Here is an 11,538-nt window from a genome sequence, read left to right on the forward strand (position 1 = left end):
GTTCTAAAGCAACATTTAGATGTTTTTCTTTTGAATTTTTTTTTTTTTTTTTGCACGCCAGATGGCGTTTAGCTGCTGCTGATTGCGGGCGTCGACAGCATTAGCTTTGAGCCTTTGTGGTGGCCTGTGGCCAGCTAAACATCCGCTACCGTTGCAGCCTATTACACGCTTAACTGAGCCAACGAAGCAGCGAACCAATAAAAGTACAACAACAAAAAAGTCAAGAAAAGAGTTTGTTGCTGCCCAAGTCGCTCTTTGTCTTATTAGCTTTGGCCCACAGCGTTCCCAGGCAAACCAAGTTCGTTGGCTCGCAAGTTCTACTTGGGCCTGCATTGCTCGAGACTTTAATGAGAACGGGGAAAGCGGAAAGGGGGAGACGTTCCACTTGCTCGCCTTGTCTTTCAATATTGATGATGCCGCTGCGGTTGGCAAATTTGTAATGAACGCGTTTGCCAATTCAACAAACAGCCAACAAACAACATTATAATAAACAAAAAGCAAAGAAATGGAAATTGAGCTTCTTAGCCAATGAACATTCCTGTGGCTATGACAGTTGTGCGTGTTTCTCTAGAGAAAGCAGCACACTAAACTAATTTGTTTATAATCACAAATAATTTATTTGTAAACCCAAAGCAAACAAACAAACGGAAACTGCAAATTTGGCCTGACAGTTCACAAATATGTGAGGTTAGGTAGCAAAAGCTTAATTTAGACTACAAGTAATTAAGCTTTAAGTATTTAAGTAACAGTTAACTGCTTAAAGCAAAGTAAAGAAATTTCCAAAAGCTAAAACATTTCTCTATGAAATTCTAAATTTCAATATTAATAATAGAATAATAATAATAGAAGCTATTGAAACAAGGCAAATAGATTTGTAATTATAATATTTATATAATATCCATAGATATTTCTTAGCTATAAAAGAATCATAGCTCGCACCTTTTCTAACTCTCTGCGTCTCCGTCTCTCTCTTTCTCTTTGCCAGATGAACCCAACGAGCAATAGTCGAAAACGCAACTCAACAGCAGCAACGAACATGATCTCTCCCAGCCTGATGCTCGCCTTGGTGGCCATGATGCTGGTACTGGGCTTGCCCGCTCAGGCCACGGCGCGCATGGCCTTTGAGAAGCTAACAGATTACGACTTTGCCGGCACCACGTACTACAGTGTGAAGAATTTGTCGCTGTATGAATGCCAGGGCTGGTGTCGCGAGGAGGCGGATTGCCAGGCGGCCGCCTTCAGCTTTGTGGTGAATCCGCTGTCCCCTTCACAGGAGACCCACTGCCAGCTGCAGAACGATACCTCGGCCGCCAATCCGACTGCGGCGCCACAGCGCTCGGCCAACATGTACTATATGGTGAAGCTGCAGCTGCGCAGCGAGAACGTCTGCCATCGTCCGTGGTCGTTTGAGCGTGTGCCCAACAAGATTATACGTGGCCTGGACAATGCGCTGATCTACACCAGCACCAAAGAGGCCTGTCTGTCCGCCTGCCTGAACGAGAAGCGTTTCATCTGCCGCTCCGTCGAGTACGACTACAACAACATGAAGTGTGTGCTGAGCGACTCGGATCGTCGCAGCTCGGGCCAGTTTGTGCAGCTGGTGGATGCACAGGGTACGGATTACTTTGAGAACTTGTGCCTGAAGCCCACGCAGGCGTGCAAGAACACGCGCGGTTTTGCCAATGCACGCATGGGCGTCTCCGAGGAGAAGGTTGCTCAGTACGTTGGACTTCATTACTACACCGACAAGGAGCTGCAGGTGACCTCGGAGTCTGCCTGCCGTCTGGCCTGCGAAATTGAATCCGAGTTCCTTTGCCGCTCATTCCTCTACTTGGGTCAGCCACAGGGCGCTCAGTACAATTGCCGTTTGTATCATTTGGATCACAAGACGCTGCCCGATGGTCCCTCTACCTATTTGAATCACGAGCGTCCACTCATCGATCACGGCGAGCCCATTGGCCAGTACTTTGAGAATCAGTGCGAGAAGTCAGCGGCTACATCAACTGGCGGCTCCCCAGGCTCACCTCCCGGCACTCTAGACAAGATTGACACTCTGCCCGTTAGTCTGGACACCATCGAAGATCCCAACCTCACCAATATGACGCGCAATGATGTTAACTGCGATAAGACCGGCACCTGCTACGATGGTAAGTTCACAGCTAAGCTCAAAAGCTGTTTTGCAGCATTTAGCTTGTTTCTTACTAAAAAATCTGAGTTTCTACTAGCAAGTTTTCCCTAAGTTTTTCAAAACTAAACAATTTTTTTAAACTTTTTCTTATTCTTTCTCCATTCTTCAGTCTCTGTACACTGCAAGGACACACGCATTGCTGTCCAGGTGCGCACCAACAAGCCCTTCAATGGACGCATCTATGCCTTGGGACGCTCCGAGACTTGCAACATTGATGTTATCAACTCGGATGCTTTCCGTCTAGATCTCACTATGGCTGGACAGGATTGTAATACACAGAGCGTGGTAAGTTTGAGCTACAACTGAACTGACTACTCAAAAGTACAAACTAACTCTCGTGCTCATTCTCTAGACTGGTGTCTATTCGAATACCGTGGTGCTGCAACATCACAGCGTGGTGATGACCAAGGCTGATAAAATCTACAAGGTCAAGTGTACTTATGACATGAGCTCGAAGAACATTACATTCGGCATGATGCCCATACGCGATCCTGAGATGATACACATTAACTCATCGCCCGAGGCACCACCACCAAGAATACGCATCCTGGACACTAGACAACGCGAGGTGGAAACCGTGCGCATTGGTGATCGTCTCAACTTCCGCATTGAAATTCCCGAGGATAGTAAGTGTACTTAAAACTAAATGTAACAATAGACTTTACCCATTTTACTTTTACAGCTCCCTATGGCATATTTGCTCGCTCCTGCGTTGCCATGGCCAAGGATGCGCGCACCAGCTTCAAGATCATTGATGATGATGGCTGCCCCACAGATCCGACCATCTTCCCGGGCTTCACTGCCGATGGCAATGCGCTGCAGTCGACCTATGAGGCATTCCGTTTTACCGAAAGCTATGGCGTCATCTTCCAGTGCAACGTCAAGTACTGTCTGGGACCTTGTGAGCCAGCTGTCTGTGAATGGAACATGGAATCGTTTGAGTCTTTGGGCAGAAGGCGTCGTCGTTCTATTGAGAGGTAAGCGAAAGAAAATTTCAATCAATTCAATAGCACTCAATCCTTCTGCTCCTCTGCTAGCAATGAGACTAAGAGCGAAGATGATATGAACATTTCCCAAGAGATTTTGGTTTTGGACTTTGGCGATGAGAAGCGTGAATTCTTCAAGGCCGATCCCAGCACAGACTTTGCCAAAGGTAAGTTTATCGACTTTAGCTTTAATAACTTGTTGCTAAGCCTCAATCTTTAATTGCAGACAAGACTGTCACCATTATTGAGCCTTGCCCCACAAAGACGTCCGTGTTGGCGCTTGCTGTGACCTGTGCGCTCATGATTTTACTTTATATCTCAACGCTGTTCTGCTATTACATGAAGAAATGGATGCAGCCGCATAAGATTGTAGCATAAGTTTAGGCGACAAACAGCAATTGAAGCAACAGCAGCAGCAACAACAACAACAAAAACAAAATGAAAGAAAAAAGGAAAACAAAAAACATACACTAAACACACAGAGATGAGCACACCAAGTGCACTCTCTCGCTCTCTTTCACTCTCTTGCTTATAACACAACACGCTATGTCCAACTCTCTCTCGCCTTGTCAATATCAAACGTTTGTCAGCTCACACACCCACACGAGAGAGAGAGTGAGAGAGAGAGAGGAACTGTGAGCTGAGAGCTTTGTAGCTGACAAGCGTATACTTTTTGTTTTTTTTTTTTTAATTACCATTTACTTTAAACAATTTATTTATTTATATTTATTTAGATTTAGCGAAAAGAAGTACCGTTAGCGGCAGCAATTGATTCGCCTACTCTTAGCCTATATTTTTTTTTATTTCAACGCTAACAATTAGTAGACAAGCAAACAAACAACAACAAAAAGAACTGCACAATTTATTTATATTTAAAAATTTTAAACAAATAACTAAAAAAAAAAAAGTATAACAAAGCAACAAGTAAAATGGCCTGCGAGCGCGTACTTTCTATAAAGTTACAAAACAGTCATAAGAATAATTCAAAACGAGCTCAGCAGCAAGCGCAGTGTGAGCGACAACGAGTGAGAGAATCAGAGAGAGAGCGACAGAGCTTGTTTGTGCTCTTTTGTAACTTCTATAGAGACTGCAGCCGCAGAGGCACACACACATACACGCCCAGCTAATTTCCCAACACACACACGCAAACATGCACGCAACGCACACTAACACACACACACACACACACATTAACATATACATGCATACATTTAACAGTTATGACAAATCGTATAAAGAGAGCAATTAAGACAAGCTAACTGAGCACATTGCAATAATTAACAAATGATTAAGTTGACAACAAAAATATTATAAACAAACAAAAGCAAAGCAACATGAATTTCTTGGTGTGTACAATGAAATTGTGCTTAATTGTATTGCATTTATTTAATTTAAATCTATTTATGATAATAAACAATGATAAAAAAAATATTTTTGCTTTTCAATTTATGAGGGAACAACTTATGAAAGAAGACTTAAGGATTCGACAATCTCCATGGAAAAATTTCCCAACTCACAATTTTAATAATAAAAAAATATATCAAGAAATAACAAGAAGAACCTCAAAGTAAAAAAGATACCTATCTATAGTATTAAGCTATAGCTTTTCCTTTTGAAAAACAGGACTGCTTTGAATTTTTTTCTTTTTCTTTCTTCCAGCAAGATAAACTAACTTGCTTGGAATGTTCATCCGCTTGTCCGTCCGTCTGTATAAGCAACAATATGTTGGGTACTATAAAAGCTAAAGATACTAAATAATAGTATACTTTACTATAAAATGTTAATATATGTATTAAAATTATTACAAAACAATATATTATATTGAAAATATATTTTTTTATATTTTATCGATAAAGCTATTGTTAAAATATATATATTTCGCATATAAAAATAGTATATCGAAATCTGTAAGGCATTTAGTTTCTAAAAATATATTTATTTATTTAGCTGCAGAGAGCTGCCAATAAATATAATATTGGACGGCAGGTTAGTTGAGTTGAGTTCGTGTTGCATTGAGTGTACTATAAATAATAAATTATGGTTTTTGTAAATTACATAGAAAGTTAAAAGCTATGTAGAAAGAAATGTAAACTAAGGTGGAGTATAATCAGCTGAGACGCAGCGGCTGTATGTGAGCAATGCCATGTTCTGGGGCAGGCGACTTGACTGTGGCCAGGCACGTTTGCTGCAGCGACTTGCCCGGTGGGCGCTTGAGGCACTCATCGAAGTAACATTTCTCCACGTTGTGCAGAAATTCAATTAAAAGCTTGGCATCGCCGCCATTGGGGCCGGCAAAGTATTCGCACTCATAGTTGTGCAGCTTCAAATCGCGCACACAGCAGTCGAGGAACTGCGAATTGGCCGAGAACCAATTGTTGTGACGCTTGAGCGGAATGCCCAGGCGAGTGCGCACAATGCCCGTGAGCCAAGTGTCATCAATCCAAAAGATGGGCACGCGTTGCGCCTCAGCCACCAGTCTGGCGGCCGTGGGCACATTGGTTATGTATAGCCAGCCGGATAAATAGGATGGATATAGCGCATGTGGATACTCCTGGCGTGTCACATACCACTTGTTCGCCTGCAGTCGTATGGGCGGCTTGGCATCCAGCACAAAGCCCGCCAGCAGCGCGCTGCTTGTGGCCAAGGCAGTCTCGCTCACCTCCAGCGTTTCCAAATATCTGCGCAGATGAAACACATCGTAGATAATATCATCATCCAGTTTGATTATAAACTTGGCATGCTGCTGGCACTCTGTGGCCGCCCAGCGCAGTCCCATGACATGCTTATAGCTTAGATTGCGATAGTCCTCAATGAAACTGCCTTGCAGCAAGTCACCAAAGCGCTGCTGTTCGCTAACAAGTTGCTGCTGGGTTATAAACCTTTCATGCGCCGGCAGCGCTGCCAGCAGAAAGACACGCTGCAGCCCCAGCTCGGCCAGTTTGCTTTGTGCAATGGCCTGACGATGTGCAGCACGCAGCGAATCATGGCCCGCATAGCTCGTTACAATAAGCACACCTAACGAAATAAATGATGTTATTAATTGCTCATTATTAACTACATGTGCTTACCCAGCAGCTCGCGTTCGGCGCGTCTGCAAACATCGCTGGCAAGCAGATAATTAAAGTCAGTGAGATTCAGCAGCGCGCCTGGCGATGTTGCTGCGCTGGGCAGGATCAGCGCTGCAGCGTCGGCTATTGTTGTTGCAGCTGTTGCTGCTTCCTTAATGGGCGGCAAGTGCAACAGATACGCATCTCTTTGTGGCACATTCTCGCGCAATTGATTTGTTATAAAACTTATGCACAGTATGACAATTACTACAAGTGATAAAACTATTGGTATTAATCTGCGTCCGCGCATGCGCATTTTTCACACATGCTTTGCTTATGTATGTGCGTTGTATGTGTGTGCAATAGTAACTAATTAATAAGTTAAGTGAACAATGAAGTGAATAAACACAAAACAAAAACAATTGCCAAGTTGTTATTAAACACAGTGTGGCTCTTTTGTTGCGATCAGAACTAGCTCTAATGAGCGGCTTATTGGCTTGTACGAATGAACTATGAAAAATAAGAATCAAATCGTTTTAGCGCTTAAACGCTAAATTTGGCAGCCAAAATTTAAACCAATGCAATTATCGCTTCTATAAATATTTTATAATTAAGCACACACTGCTTAGTTAGAGCAATATTATCGATCAATCGATAACATATTGCCCGCTAAGCGACAACACTGACGCACACACACATACAAACTGCCGCGACTGCGCGCATTTTATTTTGAAACAATAAACAACGACATATAATATATAAACAAATTACATCATGTCACAATAACAGCGCAAGCAATTTAACTAAACAGCAAACCAAATATCGTAACTAAAACCAAAAACAAGCAAAAAAGAGCCAAAGAAACAGTGTAAAATGACGCGCAACGCCTACGATGTGCAACGGGACTTTGCGCTAAGCAGCGGTTTACGCAGTGAAATTATATGGGACTCGTAAGTAAAAAACTATAAATAATTATTTATAATTACATGTGTACATGCAAGTTCTATTTTGACAGCTTGTCAGCTGAGCAAGCGGATGTGCTAAAACAAAAAATTGAGAATTTAATATGCGAAACACCGCAAAGTAATGCAAAACAGCTGGAAAAACAGCGAGAACAGTTATACACAAATGTTTGGCAACAGCGTAAATACACAAATGGCAATTTGCTATCATCCATAATCTATGTGCTGGTCTGCGCCGAAACCGATGAAGATGCAGCGTTGCAGAGCAAAGATTACAGCTGTCATCCCGTTATACGCACGCGCAAATGTTTGCAGAGCAATAACAGCAACAATAGCGAGGGCTGTTGCATGGTATTTGTGGATGAACATGCCCGTGTCTATACCAGCTGGCAGCGCTATCTAAAGAACAATGCATTGCCCAAAGGTAGAGTGATTAAATAATTAAGTGAAGTCCGAAAATCTAAATTTTCTTTACAGGCATGTTAATTGCACCCAAAGGCGGCGTTTATAATGGCGACGATGATGTGCAGCTGACAGTTCAACCAACGCCAGCGTATGGGCTTAAGCAGAAGATTATAAAAGCAGGCGATGGTTTGGCCACGACAGCTGGACTGATGGCCAGCGTACCCATCGCTGCCAGCATAGCGGTGCCATTGGCGCCGCCTTTATTGCTAGCAGCCAGCGTTGTGGGCGTGGGCAGCGCTGCTTATAGCACAGTGCGTGCAGTGGGACGACTGCTAGATAGACGCTGGCATGCCCAGAGTACATCCTTGCGTGATGCTGAGGCACGCAGCAGCTGGCTAGGCGTGGCAGGCGGCGTCGTGAGCTTGGGCGCTAGCGGAGCTACCAAAATTTTGAGCACTTCACCCAATGCGGCCGCGCAGATAGCAGTCAGGGGCATGAATGTGGGCAGCCTGGTCTTGAACGGCGGCAGCTTAGCCAATGGCGTCTATGAGCTCTACTTGAAAGTCAGCGATGAACAGCTGTTGAGCAGCTATGATGTTCTACAATTGGCCAACAGCTTGCTGCTCTTCACGCACTCCATAAATAATCTGCGTTTAGCTAATAAGATGACCACTGGCGGCAGCATGCGCCGTCTAGTGCGCCAGCACAGCCGCAAAGCTTACGAACGCATTTCGCTAGCCTCACGCCGTGCGGAGAGCAGCTCCAAGTTCGATATTGTGCGCACACTCAATGATATTCCTCTCAAGGAAACGCTGCTGGGCCTGCATCAGCTACATGGCCAACTGGCCCAAGGCGCTTCCGTGGTAGGTGCCCTTAGCGCCACCGGCTTGCTTCCCAACTTTTTACAACTTGGCGCTGGAGGAACACTGCAGCTTCAACTGGATTCGCTGCTTCAACAATTTGGACAGCAGTTTGTGCAACAAATTGGACACTTTAGCAGCTTTCTGGATATTCTCGAGGCTATGATGCGTTATTTTAGCGACAAAGCGTTGCAGCTGCTGCTCCAACTTGCACGTAGCTTTGTGGAGCAGCAGGTGGACACCATTGATCGTCATCTACATACTTTTGTTTCCACGGAGTTAGTCCTCTATCGCTTGTTGATGCACTGCGTCAAAAATTATGAGCACTGTGCTGTGGAATTCTTGGAACAACGTCGCGAGGAAATTTTAAATGTTATAACTAATCATTTTGCAGCGTTGCAAGCGGCGCCATCTAGCGCACGTAAATATAAATGTCCGGAATGCAAAGGATTTTATACTATAAGCAATTTGTAACATGTTTTTAAATTTTGTACACTCAATGTGATTTATTTATGTGATTTGCACTTTAACCATATCATTTATAGTAACGAATTAAATAAAAAGCTGATAATTAATCTGACTGTATTTTTAATTGCTATGCACATAGGTAGAAATAGCTTTAACGATGTTTTAGGCACAAACTTCAAAATGAGAGCATTTCAGTAAGAGAGTAAGTATGAAATGTTAACAAATTTCTTAAGGCTAAATATTTAATATCATAAAAATAGCTAGGCTTAGCGATTTTTGCTACTGCAAGTATGGGCATCACTGCTAAGCAAATACTAAGGAAATTCTGATTTTTGGCATTCGTGACGTCACAAATTCGTATAACACATATGGTAACTTGCCAGCCCTTGAACGTTGATTTCTTTTTAAATTTTTTAGTGTTGTAACGATTACTTTGACCGTTGTCTGCATATTGGCCAATACAGGTATCGATAAACGAACATAAATCGCCAGGCAGCAACAACAACAAACGTGCGGTTTTTTGTGTGTGTTTTTCTTTATTTTCTTTTGTAACATTAAATATCCAGTTCAATCATAATTAATATAAGCAGTATTTGAGTTTAACGCGGCCGCTGTATGAGTGTGTGAATTAACAGTGTGAAAAGAACAAAAAACACAAGTTAACAGTAAGAAAAACTTTTTTTGCATCCATGTATAATTAACAGTGTATTTTTTTTCGATGGAGAGTGGAAGTGAGCTTAAAATTGTGTGTAGCTTTAAATAAGTCCAAAAGCAATAAATAAAAGTTATTACAACTTGTCTTAACAGCAGCAGTAACAACAACAACAACAACAACAATAGCTCCGCTGACGGCAGCGCCGCGACTGAGCAGCCACCGCAGCGACAGCACGGTCGTGTTTTAGTACAAGAAGACGTCGAAGCAAGAGCAAAACGAAAAGTAAAACAACAATAAAGCTGAAAAAAAAAAAACAGCATGTGAGCTAATCAGAAACCGTAAAGTGTTTTATTATATTTTTTGTTTTGTGTGTTTTTTTTAAATTTTGTAAATTTGCAGTTTTTAAAATACATACATTAGTGAAGAAATTAATGCATTTCAATTAAAAGTGCATATATGTGTATACATCGTGTATATGTCTGTGTGCTTACACAGTTCGACAAAACATATGTATGTATGTACATACATATTTATAAAAATTTACGCAAAGCTAAAGTTGAGTCGCTGCCTTGCAGTCGCAGTCGCAGTTGTAGTCGCTGTCGGCGTCGTCTCGTGGTGTCAACGTTAACGTTCCAAGCGCGCGTATACATAAATGCGTGTGTGTGTCTGTGTTGAGTGTAGGTGGCTTACTTCACCCCCCGGCAGCCTATTAACACAGCTCCTGTCGGTAGGCAGCTGCGTTTGTGTGTCTGTGTGTGTGTAGGTTTGCTGCTTAACGGCTGTTAGCCTGGTTGGGCTGCGCCGACTGCACTGCCTCTTTTCACATCGCTTTTTTCATAATGAAAATTTACAGTTGAAATCAGCTGCAAAATAGTTGCGCTAATAGATAAATCGTCAATCGGTCTTTGAGTCCATCGCATACACGAACGAACGAACACAGCACACACATCTTATCGCTGTCAAGTTTTTGTGAAATTAACGGTGTATGCGGAGGGAGAGCCTAAAGCTTAATCACACGAAAAACATAACTGCGCTCAGCACACATACGGTGAAGCCTGCAGAGAGTGAGATTTTATTATTTTAGCTGAAACAGTTTAGTGTGTATGCTAATTTTTTTTTTGCTACAGTGTGTACTCGATATGATGAAAGCAATCAAATTCAATCTATAAAATTTATACAAAAAAAAGCTATAATTGAAAATATATACTATATAAATTGTATATAATTGTTTATTAATGAGTCTCTGCTGTATGGCACGTATGCGATTTAAATGTAATTGATATAATTTTCACTGCGTTTCATACAGCGTGTACCCACTGTCAACTGTTAGCATTAACAGCATTAAACTTCAGTTATTTTTACATTCTTTTGTAGGCTTCACTATTGGCAGTTGGGCAGAGACATATGTTGTGTACCGTTACTGCTGCTGCTGCTGCTCAATATTGATTCCGTAAATAAATAAGCTATAATTATGTGTGTGTCTCTATATATTAATGTGTATGTGTGTGTATATATAATTTTCAGTGCAAAACAAAAATGTGCATACATACATATGCAATAACAGCAGCGCAGTTGAAGCAAACATTCAATCAAAGTGCACAATGAGAAACTGAAAAAGAAACAAATAAACAAACAGAATAAACTGTGAGAGAGACGAAAAGTCAGAAAATTTAAAAATCAAACATAAACTCATAAAACATCAAGAAGGGGGCGTGGAAGCCAAGCCAAAGCAGCAGCACTATGACGGACTATGTGGAGCTGTTGAACAGCATGTCGAGCACATTTAACAGCGATTGTGCGACGAGTACGGAGGAGGGTGGCACGCTGTTAAATTTGGACCTGGCCGAGGATAAAACGGTTAAATGGCGTAATTTGGCCAACAATCAATTTGCCTGCAAGGATAAAGATAAGGACAAAGACAAAGATAAGGAGAAGGACAAAAAGCAAGCAGAGAAGCAACAGGAGAT

General features: G+C 42.2%; 3 protein-coding genes across 3 annotated transcripts in view; 2 read left to right on the forward strand and 1 right to left on the reverse strand.

Annotated features, from left to right (window-relative positions):
* Positions 1-3,892, forward strand: part of LOC108605953 — a 35,001-nt gene extending 31,109 nt beyond the window's left edge. Inside the window, exons 4-9 of the mRNA XM_017995773.1 lie at positions 986-2,147; positions 2,298-2,473; positions 2,541-2,814; positions 2,871-3,165; positions 3,226-3,341; positions 3,401-3,892. Of these exons, the coding sequence (XP_017851262.1) occupies positions 986-2,147; positions 2,298-2,473; positions 2,541-2,814; positions 2,871-3,165; positions 3,226-3,341; positions 3,401-3,552 (2,175 nt within the window). The 3' untranslated portion in view covers positions 3,553-3,892. The remainder of the gene's footprint in view (positions 1-985; positions 2,148-2,297; positions 2,474-2,540; positions 2,815-2,870; positions 3,166-3,225; positions 3,342-3,400) is intronic.
* Positions 3,893-5,157: 1,265 nt separating this feature from the next.
* LOC108605871 (beta-1,3-galactosyltransferase 5) lies at positions 5,158-6,660 on the reverse strand. The gene is made up of 2 exons (XM_017995685.1): positions 6,243-6,660; positions 5,158-6,189 (listed from the first exon to the last, which is right to left on the reverse strand). The coding sequence occupies exons 1-2, from the start codon at positions 6,535-6,537 to the stop codon at positions 5,282-5,284; spliced, it is 1,203 nt and encodes a 400-aa protein (XP_017851174.1). The 5' UTR covers positions 6,538-6,660; the 3' UTR covers positions 5,158-5,281.
* Positions 6,661-6,918: 258 nt separating this feature from the next.
* LOC108605867 lies at positions 6,919-8,981 on the forward strand. The gene is made up of 3 exons (XM_017995679.1): positions 6,919-7,171; positions 7,237-7,607; positions 7,661-8,981. Exons 1-3 carry the CDS (start codon positions 7,095-7,097, stop codon positions 8,920-8,922), a joined length of 1,710 nt encoding a protein of 569 aa, XP_017851168.1. The 5' UTR covers positions 6,919-7,094; the 3' UTR covers positions 8,923-8,981.
* The last annotated feature ends 2,557 nt before the right edge of the window (positions 8,982-11,538 follow it).

This window comes from Drosophila busckii, chromosome X (assembly GCF_011750605.1).
Source record: "Drosophila busckii strain San Diego stock center, stock number 13000-0081.31 chromosome X, ASM1175060v1, whole genome shotgun sequence".
Lineage (NCBI taxonomy): Eukaryota > Metazoa > Arthropoda > Insecta > Diptera > Drosophilidae > Drosophila > Drosophila busckii.